The sequence below is a fragment of the Scyliorhinus canicula genome, chromosome 3 (assembly GCF_902713615.1).
Source record: "Scyliorhinus canicula chromosome 3, sScyCan1.1, whole genome shotgun sequence".
Classification (NCBI taxonomy): Eukaryota; Metazoa; Chordata; class Chondrichthyes; order Carcharhiniformes; family Scyliorhinidae; genus Scyliorhinus; species Scyliorhinus canicula.
In genome coordinates this window covers 117,675,235-117,688,830 of record NC_052148.1, presented here as the reverse complement: position 1 = coordinate 117,688,830, position 13,596 = coordinate 117,675,235, and the positions used below count along the sequence as shown (strand labels likewise).

The 13,596-nt window shown below is 47.0% G+C and overlaps 1 protein-coding gene across 3 annotated transcripts in view; it reads right to left on the bottom strand.

Annotated features, from left to right (window-relative positions):
- The window catches only part of ppat (phosphoribosyl pyrophosphate amidotransferase), a 95,619-nt gene that overhangs the window by 32,061 nt on the left and 49,962 nt on the right, over window positions 1–13,596 (bottom strand). For all 3 annotated transcript variants that reach the window (XM_038791131.1, XM_038791132.1, XM_038791133.1), the window contains 2 exons: window positions 6,399–6,477; window positions 1,237–1,388 (listed from right to left, as the gene is read on the bottom strand). In XM_038791131.1, coding sequence (XP_038647059.1) covers window positions 1,237–1,388; window positions 6,399–6,477 — 231 coding nt within the window. The remainder of the gene's footprint in view (window positions 1–1,236; window positions 1,389–6,398; window positions 6,478–13,596) is intronic.

The following is a 13,596-nucleotide window of genomic DNA, read 5'->3' as shown; positions in this document are numbered from 1 at the left end:
GGTCAGAGAATCTGAAGCACAGGGACACAATCTTTGGATAAGGGGCTGATCATTTAGTACCGAGGTGTGCATTTTAGGTGGTTTGGGAATGCTAAATTGCCCCCGAGCGACCAAAGGTTAGGTGGGTTTATAGGGATGGGGTAGGGGAATGGGTCTAGGTAGGGTGCTCTTTCAGAGGTCAGTGCTTCTTACGAGATAAGGCGTTACTTTACTCACAGGGTTGTGAATCTTTGGAATTCTGTACCTCAACGGCTTGTGGACGCTCCACGATGGAGTACATTTAAGGCTGGGACACATAGATAAATTATTATTATAGATTATTATCCCTATAACCCCACCTAACCTTTGGACACTTGGGGGCAATTTAGCATTCCTAATTCACCCAAAATGCAACCTCGGTACTAAATGATCAGCTCCTTAACCAAAGATTGTGCCCGTGCTTTAGATTCTCTGACCAGTGGAGACAAATCTCCCAGCATCCACCCTGTCAAAGCCTTTCAGAATGTAAAAATATGGGTGGCACAGTAGCACAGTGGGTAGCACTGTTGCTTCACAGCTCCAGGGTCCCAGGTTAGATTCCAGGCTTGGGCCACTGTCTGTGCTGAATCTGCATGTTTTCCCCGTATCTGCGTGGGTTTCTTCCGGGTGCTCCGGTTTCCTCCCCAAGTCCTGAAAGGCGTGCTGTTAGGTAAATTGGACATTCTGAATTCTCCCTGTGTACCCGAACAGGCGCTGGAATGTGGCGACTAGGGGCTTTTCACAGTAACTTAATTGCAGTGTTAATGTATGCCTACTTGTGACAATAAAGATTATTATTAGATTTTGGTCTCTCAGGGAATTAAGGGATATGGGGAGTAGGCAGGGAAAATAGAGCTGAAGTCCAAGATTAGCCATGACTATACTGAATGGCAGGGCCGTGTGCTCAACTCCTGCTCCTATTTCTACTGTTCTTCTATATCATGATAAAAATAGGAGAAATTTAATTATTACTACCATTTGACATTCTTGACAATCTAACTATGGTTATGTTGGCCAAAATAAAATCAGTACAGCAGACAGATGCATCCCCCGATGTAAGCTTTGGATTCTTCTCAGGACAATATGTAACATCACAATTAAATTCCATCTTCAAAAATAAATTGTTTTACAACAGCAAAGCTTTCAGCTAAAATATATGACAGGATCTAAGAAAATGAAAAATTATTGTGGAGCATTTGGTTAGAAATTCAGAATTACCTTCAAATATGGAGTCAGGTCTGGCAAAATAAACATACTCAAAGATACAGAAAGCAGGTGGATCGCCTCCTGCCCTTGGTACAAGGTCAAGTGTTTTGATACCAGTTTTTGAGATCTGGACAATTTCTCCAGGTAATATTTCACGAAAATATCTAGAAAAATGGTAGAGGAAAAATGCTTTAAAAGATCTACCAAACAGCAATTATTCACTTTCCAAGCCCCTCTCTTAAATTTATAAATGACACCACAGAAAGTTACTAAGGAATGAGAAGCCATAACGTAAAGTTTTTCTCAAAACCAGTTTCATTGACTGCTTGACTGTCCCACTCAACTGCTGTAAACATTCAACCTTGCGTGGTATACATATGCTTGCTGTTTGTCCTACTTCGATACAGAACACTACATTTAAAGAAAGACGTGCTTTTATATAGTGGTTTTCATGATTACTGGATGCTTCAAAGCACTTGCAGCCAATAAATTATTTTTGAAGTGAGGTTAGTGTTTTAATGCAGGAAACAGGGCAGTCATCTCCCACAAACAGCAATGTGATGACCCCAATGTCGCAGAAAATTTAGGGGTAAAACAGACAGAGGGGAATAAACACCGTCAGCAGTCAGAGGGATATGCCTACACCTGGCCGAGTTACATTGTCCCAGTCAGACTTAAATCTGAAATACACAGGATGCCTCAGATCCATTGTTCTTTGCGAGACTCCTGTCTGACCAGCTATTAGCCCATTACAGAGTCTGATGGCCTCTTTGTCCGTCAATGGGAGATTAGCTGCATATCAATAGCATGGCTCGGTTCTTTTATATAAACGGGGGTGGGCAGTCAAACAACCAAGATAACCTTGATGTGTTCCAAGCCTGGGAACCCCAGCAGAGAATCTTTGGTTGAAGGGCTAGGCAGCACTTAGACAGAAGGAGAGAAAAAAAGAATGATGTTCTGAACAGTTAGAAGGATTTGCAAATCAGCGAGAGCGATCGATCATGAAAGTTGGCACCGACGCAGGCTCTGGACAAGGGTTCTGAATGAATATCCCCAACAGAAGAAAAAAAATCTTCATTAATTGCAAGTTTTGCCTGCCTGTCTATGTAAGTGACATGAGAGTTGGATGTTCTGTTAAAGTGATGTTTAATGGAACTAGTGTGTTAAGGCTAAGAAGCTATGTGTAATCTGTTAGGGTTGAAGTTTAAACATTTAAAATGTGGTTTTAATAAATTTTGTTTATAAAATAACCTATTTTTTATATTATCGTTTTCCCTCCTGGAATGAATCTATCTTTCCGCACGGTCTTAAAACTTATATGGTCCTGGTCCAGTCTCTTAGCCACTGCTGAGAGCTGATCAGGCATCCATAACAAATGGGATTCAATCAACCTGGTGACTTTGTCAAAAGTTTTAACCAGGCTGCGCAGGATTTCCAGAAGGCATGTTAAAACCCTTGAATAAATCGCTTATCTGTAGGTGGTCAGTGTTTTACAATAATCACTTTCAGTTTGGGCGGCACAGTGGTTAGCACTGCTGCCTCACAGCGCCAGGAACCCGGGTTAAATTCTGGCTTGGATCATTGTTGGTGTGGAGTTTGTCCGTTCTCCCATTATCTATGTGGGTTTTCTCTGGGTGCTCCGCTTTCCTCCCACAGTCCAAATATGTGCAGACTTGATGGGCTGAAAGGCCTCCTTCTGCACTGTAGAGATTCTATTTTGCCTATAATTAAATAAAGGGCATGTCATTTTCTGGTTCTGACATCACATGGCCCACTCTCCATTCTTTACACAGTGGTTAGGATCTGCAATGCATTGCCTCCAAGACTGTGGTGGAGGCAGATTCAATTGTTGCTTTTGAAAAGTTTAGCGAACAAAATAAATTGCAGGTCTACAGGGAAAAACAACATGGGAGTGGGCAATTAGCTCTTGCAGAGAGCAGGCATAGACACAATGGGGACAAATAGCCTTCTTATGTACTGGGACCATCCCATACTTTTACATAATCTAGGTTAACATATCAGTCTAGTACTGAGTGAGGGATTTCAGAATTGCTGAAAATAAAGGATAAAACATTAACATTATTAACATAAACATTAACCCAAGGCTCCAACTACTTGCTGAGGGGAACATAAAGTGCACACAAAGAGCAGGAAGGTTCTGCTCAATATTCATCCTTAAATCATCAACCCAAAACTCATTAACAAGTCGTTCAGCCAAATGATGTTTGTTGGACTTTGCTACATACAACTAGATTGCTGCGTTTACCTACGTAACAATGAACACATTTAGAAAGTCATTTGGTTTTTAAAGCATTTTGGGTCTGCCTGAAGGTACAAAATATATGTTTTATTAAGTAAAACGGTCTTTCTTTTGTTCCAGTGACAGCATTTATAAGATGACTATTTTTTGAGATACACAGGGGGGTAAAATACAGCATTGTTCAATCGATATCAAATGTGTCGATCATGCACTGTAATTTTAAAAAATAATTGAAGAGTACCCAATTTTACCCTCCCCCAATTAAGAAGCAATTTAGCATGGCCAATCCACCTAACCTACACATCTTTGGGTTGTGGGGGTGAAACCCATGCAGACATGGGGAGAATGTGCAAACTCCACCGGACAGTGACTCATCACCGCAGTCCCAGTGCTAACCACTGCACCACATGCCGCCCCATGCACTGTAATCTTGACATGATACTCGTTAAGATGCTGAAAGCCGTTGCGTGCTTCAAACTGAAACAAAAAACATTCAGAAAATGTATGGTTATTTGTGTTATAACACACTACCACCATTAGTAAAGTTACTATTGTAGCCATCTGGGTTGGCCACTTCCAACTAGGTACAAGGAAACCCACAAAGCCTAGCGGGTAAAATGGACAAGCCAAGACTCAGATATAGATATAGAGATAGAGAAATACAGCACAGAACAGGCCCTTCGGCCCACAATGTTGCGCCGAACTTTTGTCCTAGGTTAATCATAGAATTTTGGACAATTTTTCATGGCCAATCCACCCAACCTGCACATCTTTGGACTGTGGGAGGAAACCGGAGTACCTGGAGGAAACCCACGCAGTCACGGGGAGGATGTGCAGACTCCACACAGACAGCGACCCAAGTCGAAATCGAACTTGGGACCCTGGAGCTGTGAAGCAATTGTGCTATCCACAATGCTACCGTGCTGCCCTTAAGAAGTTAACCTACACTCCATTATTCTACCCTAATCCATGTACCTATCCAATAGCCGCTTGAAGGTCCCTAACTTTTCTGACTCAACTACTTCCACAGGCAGTGCATTCCATGCCCCCACTACTCTCTGGGTAAAGAACCTACCTCTGACATCCCCTCTATATCTTCCACCATTTATCTTAAATTTATGTCCCCTTGTAATGGTGTGTTCCACCCGGGGAAAAAGTCTCTGACTGTCTACTCTATCTATTCCCCATATCATCTTATAAACCTCCATCAAGTCGCCCCTCATCCTTTTCCGTTCTAATGAGAAAAGGCCTAGCACCCTCAACCTTTCCTCGTATGACCTACTCTCCATTCCAGGCAACATCCTGGTAAATCTCCTTTGCACCTTTTCCAAAGCTTCCACATCCTTCCTAAAATGAGGTGACCAGAACTGCACACAGTACTCCAAATGTGGCCTGACCAAGGTTTTGTACAGCTGCATCATCACCTCACGGCTCTTAAATTCAATCCCTCTGCTAATGAACGCTAGCACACCATAGGCCTTCTTCACAGCTCTATCCACTTGAGTGGCAACTTTCAAAGATCTATGAACATAGACCCCAAGATCTCACTGCTCCTCCACATTGCCAAGAACCCTACCATTAACCCTGTATTCCGCATTCATATTTGTCCTTCCAAAATGGACAACCTCACACTTTTCAGGGTTAAACTCCATCTGCCACTTCTCAGCCCAGCTCTGCATTCTATCTATGTCTCTTTGAAGCCGACAACAGCCCTCCTCACTATCCACAACTCCACCAATCTTCCTATCATTTGCAAATTTACTGACCCACCCTTCAACTCCCTCATCCAAGTCGTTAATGAAAATCACAAACAGCAGAGGACCCAGAACTGATCCCTGCGGTACGCCACTGATAACTGGGCTCCAGGCTGAATATTTGCCATCCACCACCACTCTCTGTCTTCTATCGGTTAGCCAGTTTGTTATCCAACTGGCCAAATTTCCCACTATCCCATGCCTCCTTACTTTCTGCATAAGCCTACCATGGGGAACCTTATCAAATGCCTTACTAAAATCCATGTACACTACACTGCTTTACCTTCATCCACATGCTTGGTCAACTCCTCAAAGAAGTCAATAAGACTTGTAAGGCAAGACCTACCCCTCACAAATCCGTGCTGACGGATTTTGAAATGCAAATTTGTAAGCAAGAAGTCCAGACGATATCGAAACTCCGACCAATTAGCATTTGATGGCCCATCTTCACCAAAACAAAGGACTGGTACTCGAGCGACCGGTATAGTCCCAGACATTTCGGCACCACTCCCTGTTCACGGGATGCGTAAACAACGGGGTCAGTGACCGCTTGGGACATGCCCAGCCATCCAGATCCCCGCCCACTTATTGGTTAGGAATCGAACAGTGTGATCAGGGATCACACAATTAGTGGAGCGCAAACTGAAGGACCACCCACCTATAAGAAGAGGAGCTCGCCACATGTTTGTCCTCTCTTGGACCTGGTACCCCGGTCACGGCCATCTCCAATTGCAGCAACACCAGAAGCAAGTCCAAGTTCAATGCTTGCTACCAGACAGGTGAGCCTAGCTGAGCAGCAGTACTCCTTCAGACTCGAGAAGATCCAAAATCGAACAGCGGCCACTGTTCTGACCTAAGCCGGGTGTCCGAAGTTAAATACAGGTTGTCTTAGTCGATAGGTGTAGTTAACTAGTAGTGTTTATGTTGCATGAAAAATTGTGTGAGAATAAAGTACCCTTGACTTTGAACTAACTAACTGGTGTTTGGCTCTTTGATCGATAGCTGGTTGAAACTGGTGGTGGTATCATTTGATACCTGGTGACTCTAAGCATTCGGACATAGATAAAAGGCAAATTCACTGATTGCCATAATTGGAACAGAGCCACAGGAAGGACAGAGTAAAAGAGTAAGAGAAGAAAAGGCAACACCATCAGCCTCACCTGGCTCCAATAGATTGGAAACTGCACGATTCGGAAGAAACTACCCATCCTTCAGTTTCTGTTTCAGTAACTGGCTCTCCTAGGTTCAAAAGAAAGACAAAAGAATCCAAATAAAAATGCACAAAGTTTCTGTAGTTAGCAGAAACGACACTTAAATAATCCCAAATTTCATGACCCAAACTTTAAAAAAAAAAGTGAAATTATAGGGTCTCAAAACCCCCAGCCGCAGGATAAACCCATGCCAAAATTGTCGAATTTTTGGACATCAGATTTTCAGATTGCTGATTTGAGAGACTGCACGTGTAATATTATAATAAGTGTCACCTTCCAGTACAATATGATGAATTCTCCCCATCCTGAAGCGAGCTAAAATTGTCCATTTACTCTTCAAAACTGCTATAATCAGACTGCTCAAACAAAAGCCGATTCATTGGCCCTTCCCAACTACTGCCCTGTTACTAACTTCCCATTGCTCTCTTAAGCTTTTGAACATTGTCCACTTTTCACCCTTAGGCTCATCTATCCTGAAATTTAATTCTTCGAATCTATCCAGTCTGGCTTCATCCATCGTCAGTGAAGAAAAGCAGAGTGAAAGTCATGAATGACATTTCTTGTGACTGCAAATGTACGCCGTTGGCTTGAGCTCTTTTTACCCGAAAGTAGAGTAATTTCGACAGGAAAGTCTAGTTGAAGGTGTGGAGAAGAAGCTCCCCCAGTGAGCGGCATGTCTGTTGGTTACCAGACCTGGCAGAAAATGGTTATAAAGACCTGGCCAAGAGATTGGAGGAGATCTGTGGCACAGTAGCAATTGGGAAGATGGCGGAGGGGGAAGGGTTGTCGCAAGTTGGAAAATCCCAGATGGAGCAGGTGATGGTGTTGATTAGAGAGGAGTTCCACCAGGAGTGAAAGGAGATGCAGAAAGATTGTCCGAAGGTCATTGAGGGAGTGATGGCACTCCGAAAGGATCAATGGAGAGAGTAGAGAATTGTCTGGAAGCATGGGCGTCACAGATCCGGAAGATGGAGAACGGAAGACGGAGAACGTGATGTCCAATCAAAGTGATCGGGTGGTGGCATTGGAGATGGGGTTTCTGGGGGGGGGGGGGGGGGGGGGGGGGGGGCGCCTTTGCAAGTCACGAAGGGAGAACAGATCCAGAAGGCAGAACCTGCGTTTCATGGGCTTGCCAGAGGGTGTGGAAGACACGAGTGCCATGAGATCAGTCTTAATGATGCAGGTGGGGCTGGTGGCGGAGGCAGTGCTGGACAAGGCCCCGGAGGTGGATAGGGCACACAGGTCCCCAAGCCAAAAGCAGGGGAGCCGCCGCGGCAGTGATTGAGGCTCCATAAGTTTGTGGAGATGAAAAAGATCCTGGATGGTCCAGGGAGAAGCAGAACTGTGAATGGGAGGGGAACGGGATCAGAATCTATCAAGATATCAGAGTGCAGCTGGCGAAGAGGCACACTGGGTCTGACAAGGCCAAAGTGGTTTTATACCGAAGGCAGATCCGGTTTGGGATATTGTACCTGGCAAAACGATGGCTGACCTTTGAAGGCCAGGAATACTATTTGGGATCCCCAGAGGAGGCCAATTACTTCATCAGAGACCATGGGGGAGAACTTAATGTTGATGGGAGACGGAAAAACTGGAACAACAGAGATCAGAAGATGCTGGTATTGTGGGGGCAGGAGGGTAGGGTGATTTTGTCATTGTGATTGTAGTTAAGGGGCAACAAGTTTGTTTGGAAGGCGTCAAATTTACCTTTTGCATCGCCTCACTCCACATCCCATCTCTCCCCCTCCCAGTTTGTGATGTTTTCCTTTCTGGAGGAGCTCGAAAGCAGAGGTGGTGTTTCTGCAGGAGACGCACCTTTGGGTGAAGGATTAGGTCAGGTTGGGAAAGGGATGGGTGGGTCATGTATCCACTGGAGTTTGATTCAAAGTCACGGGGGGGGGGGGGGGGGGGGGGGGGGTGGCCATCTTGCTGAGCAAAAAGGACACGTTTGTAGGGGCCAAGGAAGTGGGGGACTTGGGTGGGAGTTATGTGGTAGTGAGTGGGGTGTTGGAGGGGACGCCGGTGGTGCTAGTGAACGTTTATGCGGCAAATTGGGGTGGTTTGTGAAGGGGTTGCTGGGATCAATTGCAGACCTAAAACATGCATCAGTTGATTCCTTGGGGTGATTTTAACTGCGTGCTGGAACCGAGGGTGGATAGGGCTAGCCTAAGTCAATTGGAAGGTTGGAGGTGGAGGTTTAGGAACCCGGAGGTTTAGGCGCCCGGGCAAGAGGGCTGGATACAGGACTTTTGGCAGACAAGGGGTTCTGTGAGAAGGTGTAGTCGGTGATCAGAGACTATGTGGAGTTGAATCAGAATGGGGAGGTACCGGCAGCCACATTTGGGGAGGTTGTCTCGTCAGAAATGAGGAAGAATTTCTTCAGCCAGAGTGTGGTGAATCTGTGGGACGCTTGCCACAGAAGGCTTTGGAGGCCACACCACAGTGTCTTTGCGACAAAGGGCTATGGGGAGAACAATATCAGCCATGAATGAACAACGTAGCCGGAGGGAGGGACACACACACACTATTTGTATTCCAGACCCTCGCAATCTTCATCCCGAAAGCCTTTTTCCGGAAACTGGATGCAGCTATTTCAGAATCTGGACTGCACAGGTGTAAAGGTGGCGGAGACTGAAAACCTCAACCTTTAAAAGCACTTGTGTGAGAACTTTAAACACCATCACATTCAAGGATATGGGACGAGTGCTGGTGAGTGGGATTAGTGTTTCTCAGCTGGGGGCGACGGATGGCATGTATAGGAAGTGGAAGGAAGTGGGGCTGATGAGGTCATAGAGTCATAGTCAAAGTCATACAGCATAGAAAAGGCCCTTCGCCTCAGAGTCTGCACCGACAATAACTACCCCTCATCTCGCACTAATCCCACGTGAGGATGTGAAGCAAGGGTTAATAGCTAGAACAAGTCAGAATTAATGGGACACATTAGTGGAAAATCACAAATACAGGAGTTGTTATTGAATTCGTGAGCCGACTCATGACTAAGCCGAATAGCCTTGAGAAACAAGGAAGATGGCTGGATGACGGAATAGGAAATGTGGAAGCCGCTTGCAACTATGGCTAAACACCGGCTGTTTATGCTAAGACTACTATATACTCATGTGCCAATAGATAACCTCAAAGTCTGTAAAATCATGTATCGAAACTATGGCAAAAACTAAGTTTATGCTTTGTAATGGGGGAAAGCTCAAGTGAATGTAAGGGAGAGCCCCTTAAAAATACATATAAAAAAAGGATGTTTTGAGCAATACTTTGGCACTCTCCGAGGTGGTTCTCCGGAATACCTAGAGGGCTGCCCCGATCGCAATAAAGAATATTCTGAAGTACGGACATGTTAGAGACCGTTTCTTCCGGACTGAGAGACAAGTGAATTAGAGACGCATTCACACACGCACCAGCACTTGTCCCATATCCTTGAATGTGATGGTCTTTAAAGTGCTCACCAAAGGGCTTAAGTGCTTTTAAAGGTTGAGGTTTTCATTCTTCGGTACCTTTATACCCCGTGCAGTCCAGATTCTCATCACCCTCTCGAGAGATCTATATCTGGAGGAGAGGTTTTCAGGTCTAGAAAAGCTGTAGGAGAAGGTGGAGCTGCAGTGGGGAAGCGACTCCAGGTATTTGTAAGAACACAAGAACTAGGAGCAGGGGTAGGCCATCTGGCCCCTTGAGCCTGCTCCGCCATTCAATTAGATCATGGCTGATCTTTTGTTGACTTGTGAGGGACAGGGAGCGGAAGAAATGGAAAGGGTTTCCCAAGCTGTTGGAGCGGTTGCTGCTCCCGGATGTGGAAGGGGAGGGTAGCGTTGGTGATATATATGGGTGGAAGGAGGAGCACAGATTGTGAGAATTCAGGAGAAATGGGAGTACGAACTGGGGGTGGGGGGAAAAAAGAGGAGAAAGAGAGAGATAGGATGGGGAGTGCGGAGTGCGGAGTTGCGCAGGGGATGAGTTTGATTCAATTTAAGGTGGCGCATATGACTCGGGCGAGGGTAAGTGGGTTCTTCCAGGGGGTGGCAGATGAGTGTGAAAAATGTGAGCGAGGACCAGCAAATCATGTGCTTATGTTTTGGGGCTGCGAGAAGTTGGAGGTATATTGGGAGGAATCAAAGATTGTGGGGGTAGAGGCTGAGCCCATTGGTGGTGATTTTTGGGGTGTCAGAAATGCTGGAGCAGAAGGAGGGTTGATATTGTGGCCTTCGCCTCTTATTGCCCAGCGAAAGTTTCTGTTGGAATGGCAATGTCAATGCCACGGGGAGTGGTGGCTTGGCTGGGGACCTGTACTATTTCCTCCAGCTGGAAAAGATCAAGTTCGAATTGAGGGATCAGCGGAGGGCCTTGAGACAGTGGGGACTGTTCATGACAATGTTTGAGGAATTGTTTGTCGCGGGGGATGGTGGTGAAAAGAGGAAAAACTTGCTCAAACTGTGAGGTGCAGATAATATTTTTGATTTATGTCTTTGTACTTTTGAATATATTTGGAATAAAATACATTTTTTTTTCCAAAAGTAACTGCAAATGTAGTGCATTTACACTCCTCCTATTCCATTGCCATTCATTTGTTGTTCTGATTTGAGAGAATGTCCTTGCAGCTTTCTATTTCTGCAATGCACAGCCATAGCTTCTTGTCCCTCTCTTTTTATCATCTCCAGGATTTAACCAAAGATTGATTCCAGTCTCCTCCTAGCATAGCATCAGTTTTCTATACTTAATACCCAGCTCCCTATCACATCAAACAATTCCATCCCAGTTGTCTGACTTGACTGATATGAAGTCCTCCTACGGAGACAAAACCTACTGCTCAGCACCATGAGGTCACCATCCTTTGCATTTACTACAAATTCTGCCACTGCTTCAACCCCCTTCCCAAGACTTCCCAAACCTCCCTTTGTATTTGGTTTGAGCTCAGCTTCAACCCCACATATGATCTATGACAAATAACAATGTTATAGCTATACTTACCTTAAAATGTTCCAGTAGTGGAACATTATATGTATATTTACCTCGGTTGGACTTCCGGTGGCGGCGATGACGTAGGAAGCCGCACATTTGGGAGCTCCCGTTTCAAACTGACTTTTCGGCTCTTTTTAGAGCCCAAAACGGAAGTTTTCGACGTCTCCCGGTGGGAGAAAGTGTGCTGATCGACTTTCTCCGCAGTTCATGACTCGAACTCGGAGTGGAAAGGGGGAAAAAACGGCAACAGCTCCCCAGAAAAAACGGGGGAAGGAATCAAAGATGGCGGCCGGCGGAGCACCAGAGAAGTGGAAGCAGTGGGCCCTGGAGCAACAAGCTGCTCTCCTGCGCTGTTTTGCAGATTTCAAGGCTGAGGTACTGAGCTCTCTGCAGGAAACGAACAAAAGGCACTCGGAGATTCAGACGTCCCAGGGTGCTGCCATCAAGGAGTTGCAGACGCAGGCCACTGAACGAGAGGCCACTGAACGGGAGGAGGAGGCCGGGATCCTCGTGAGTAAGGTGGAGGGACACGAGGCACTCCACAAGAGTGGCAGGACCAATTAGAGGAGCGTGATCACCGCATGAGGTGGAAAAATCTGCGGATCTTGGGCCTTGCGGAGGGGCTGGACCTGACAACCTACGTGGCTACGATGCTGAACATGCTAGTGGGGGCCGGGTCTTTCCATCTGCCCTTGGAGCTGGAGGGAGCACACAGAGTACTGGCCAGGAGGCCTAAGGAGAATGAACCCCCGCGTGCGGTGCTGGTGAGGTTCCACCAGTTCAGTGATCGGGAGTGTGTGCTGCGCTGGGCCAAGAATGTGAAGAGCAGCAAGTGAGAGAATGGGGTAGTACGGATCTACCAGGATTGGAGTGCGGAGGTGGCTAAGCGGCGGTCCGGGTTTAATCGGACAAAAGAGGTGCTTTACAAGAAGAAGATAAAGTTTGGAATGTTGCAGCCTGCGCGTCTGTGGGTAACTTATTCGGACCGGCATTATTATTTCGATTCCCCGGAGGAGGCGTGGGCCTTCGTGCGGATGGAGAAACTGGACTTGAACTAGGGGTTAGGGGGGTCGGTTGTAATACTTTATGGCTGGATTCTGCTGTTGCTGTGTTCTCTTTTTCTGTACTTTTGCAATTTTGATAGGGTTATATATGGGGGTGTTGTTCTGTTATGTTTTTTTTGCTGTGGGGCATTGTTTGAGCTTTGTATCTTGCGGGGAGGGTTGGGGGGGTTTGTTGTATTCTATGTCGGGTTGGGGGTATGGAGTGGGGCTGGTATTTGGGAGCTGCGTCAGAAGGGTGTGGTGGGGCAGTGCGAAAGCACGGGCTTTCCTCTGGTTTCCTGCGCTGCGGGGCTGGGGGGTGGAGACGATGACAGGGGGAGGCGGGGCATTAACTGGTTCTTCCCCACGCTGGAGCGGTGCCTGGAGGAGGGATAGGATGGGGGATGATCCCACTTTGGGAGGGGTCGGGTTATTGGCGGGGGTTTCCGGGGTCAGCAGAAGTTAGCTGACCCACGGAAGTACAATGGAGGACGGTTCGCGGCTAGGAAGGTTCCTAGCCTGGGGGGGTTGGGACGGGAGGGGGGAAAAGGGGAATATCGGGTTGCTGCTGGCAGGGTCAGGAAGGAGCTGGTGGGGGCCGGGGGGGACAGAGGTGAGGTGTTGTCGCTATGGGGACGGGGTCGGGCAGGGGGTGCTGGCCTGGGGCGGGCAGTCGACGGGCTATGGCTAGTCGACGGGGGAGGGGGGGGGACACACCCTCTGATCCGGTTGGTTACCTGGAATGAGAGAGGATTGAATGGGCCGGTGAAGCGGTCGAGGGTACTTGCTCATCTGGAGGGGGCTAAAGGCAGATGTGGCAATGCTTCAGGAGACCCACCTGAAGGTGGCGGACCAGGTCCGTCTGAGGAAGGGATGGGTGGGGCAGGTTTTCCACTCTGGGTTGGATGTGAAGAACCGGGGAGTGGCGATTCTGCTTGGGGAAAAATGTGTCATTTGAGGCATCGGAGGTAGTGGCGGATAAGTGGTGTAGGTATGTTATGGTTAGGGGCAGGCTACAAGGAGAGAAGGTGGTACTTGCTAGTGTGTATGCTCCAAATTGGGACGATGCGGGCTTTATGAGGCGTATGTTGGGACGGGTCCCGGATCTGGAGGCGGGAGGTCTGATCATGGGGGGGGGG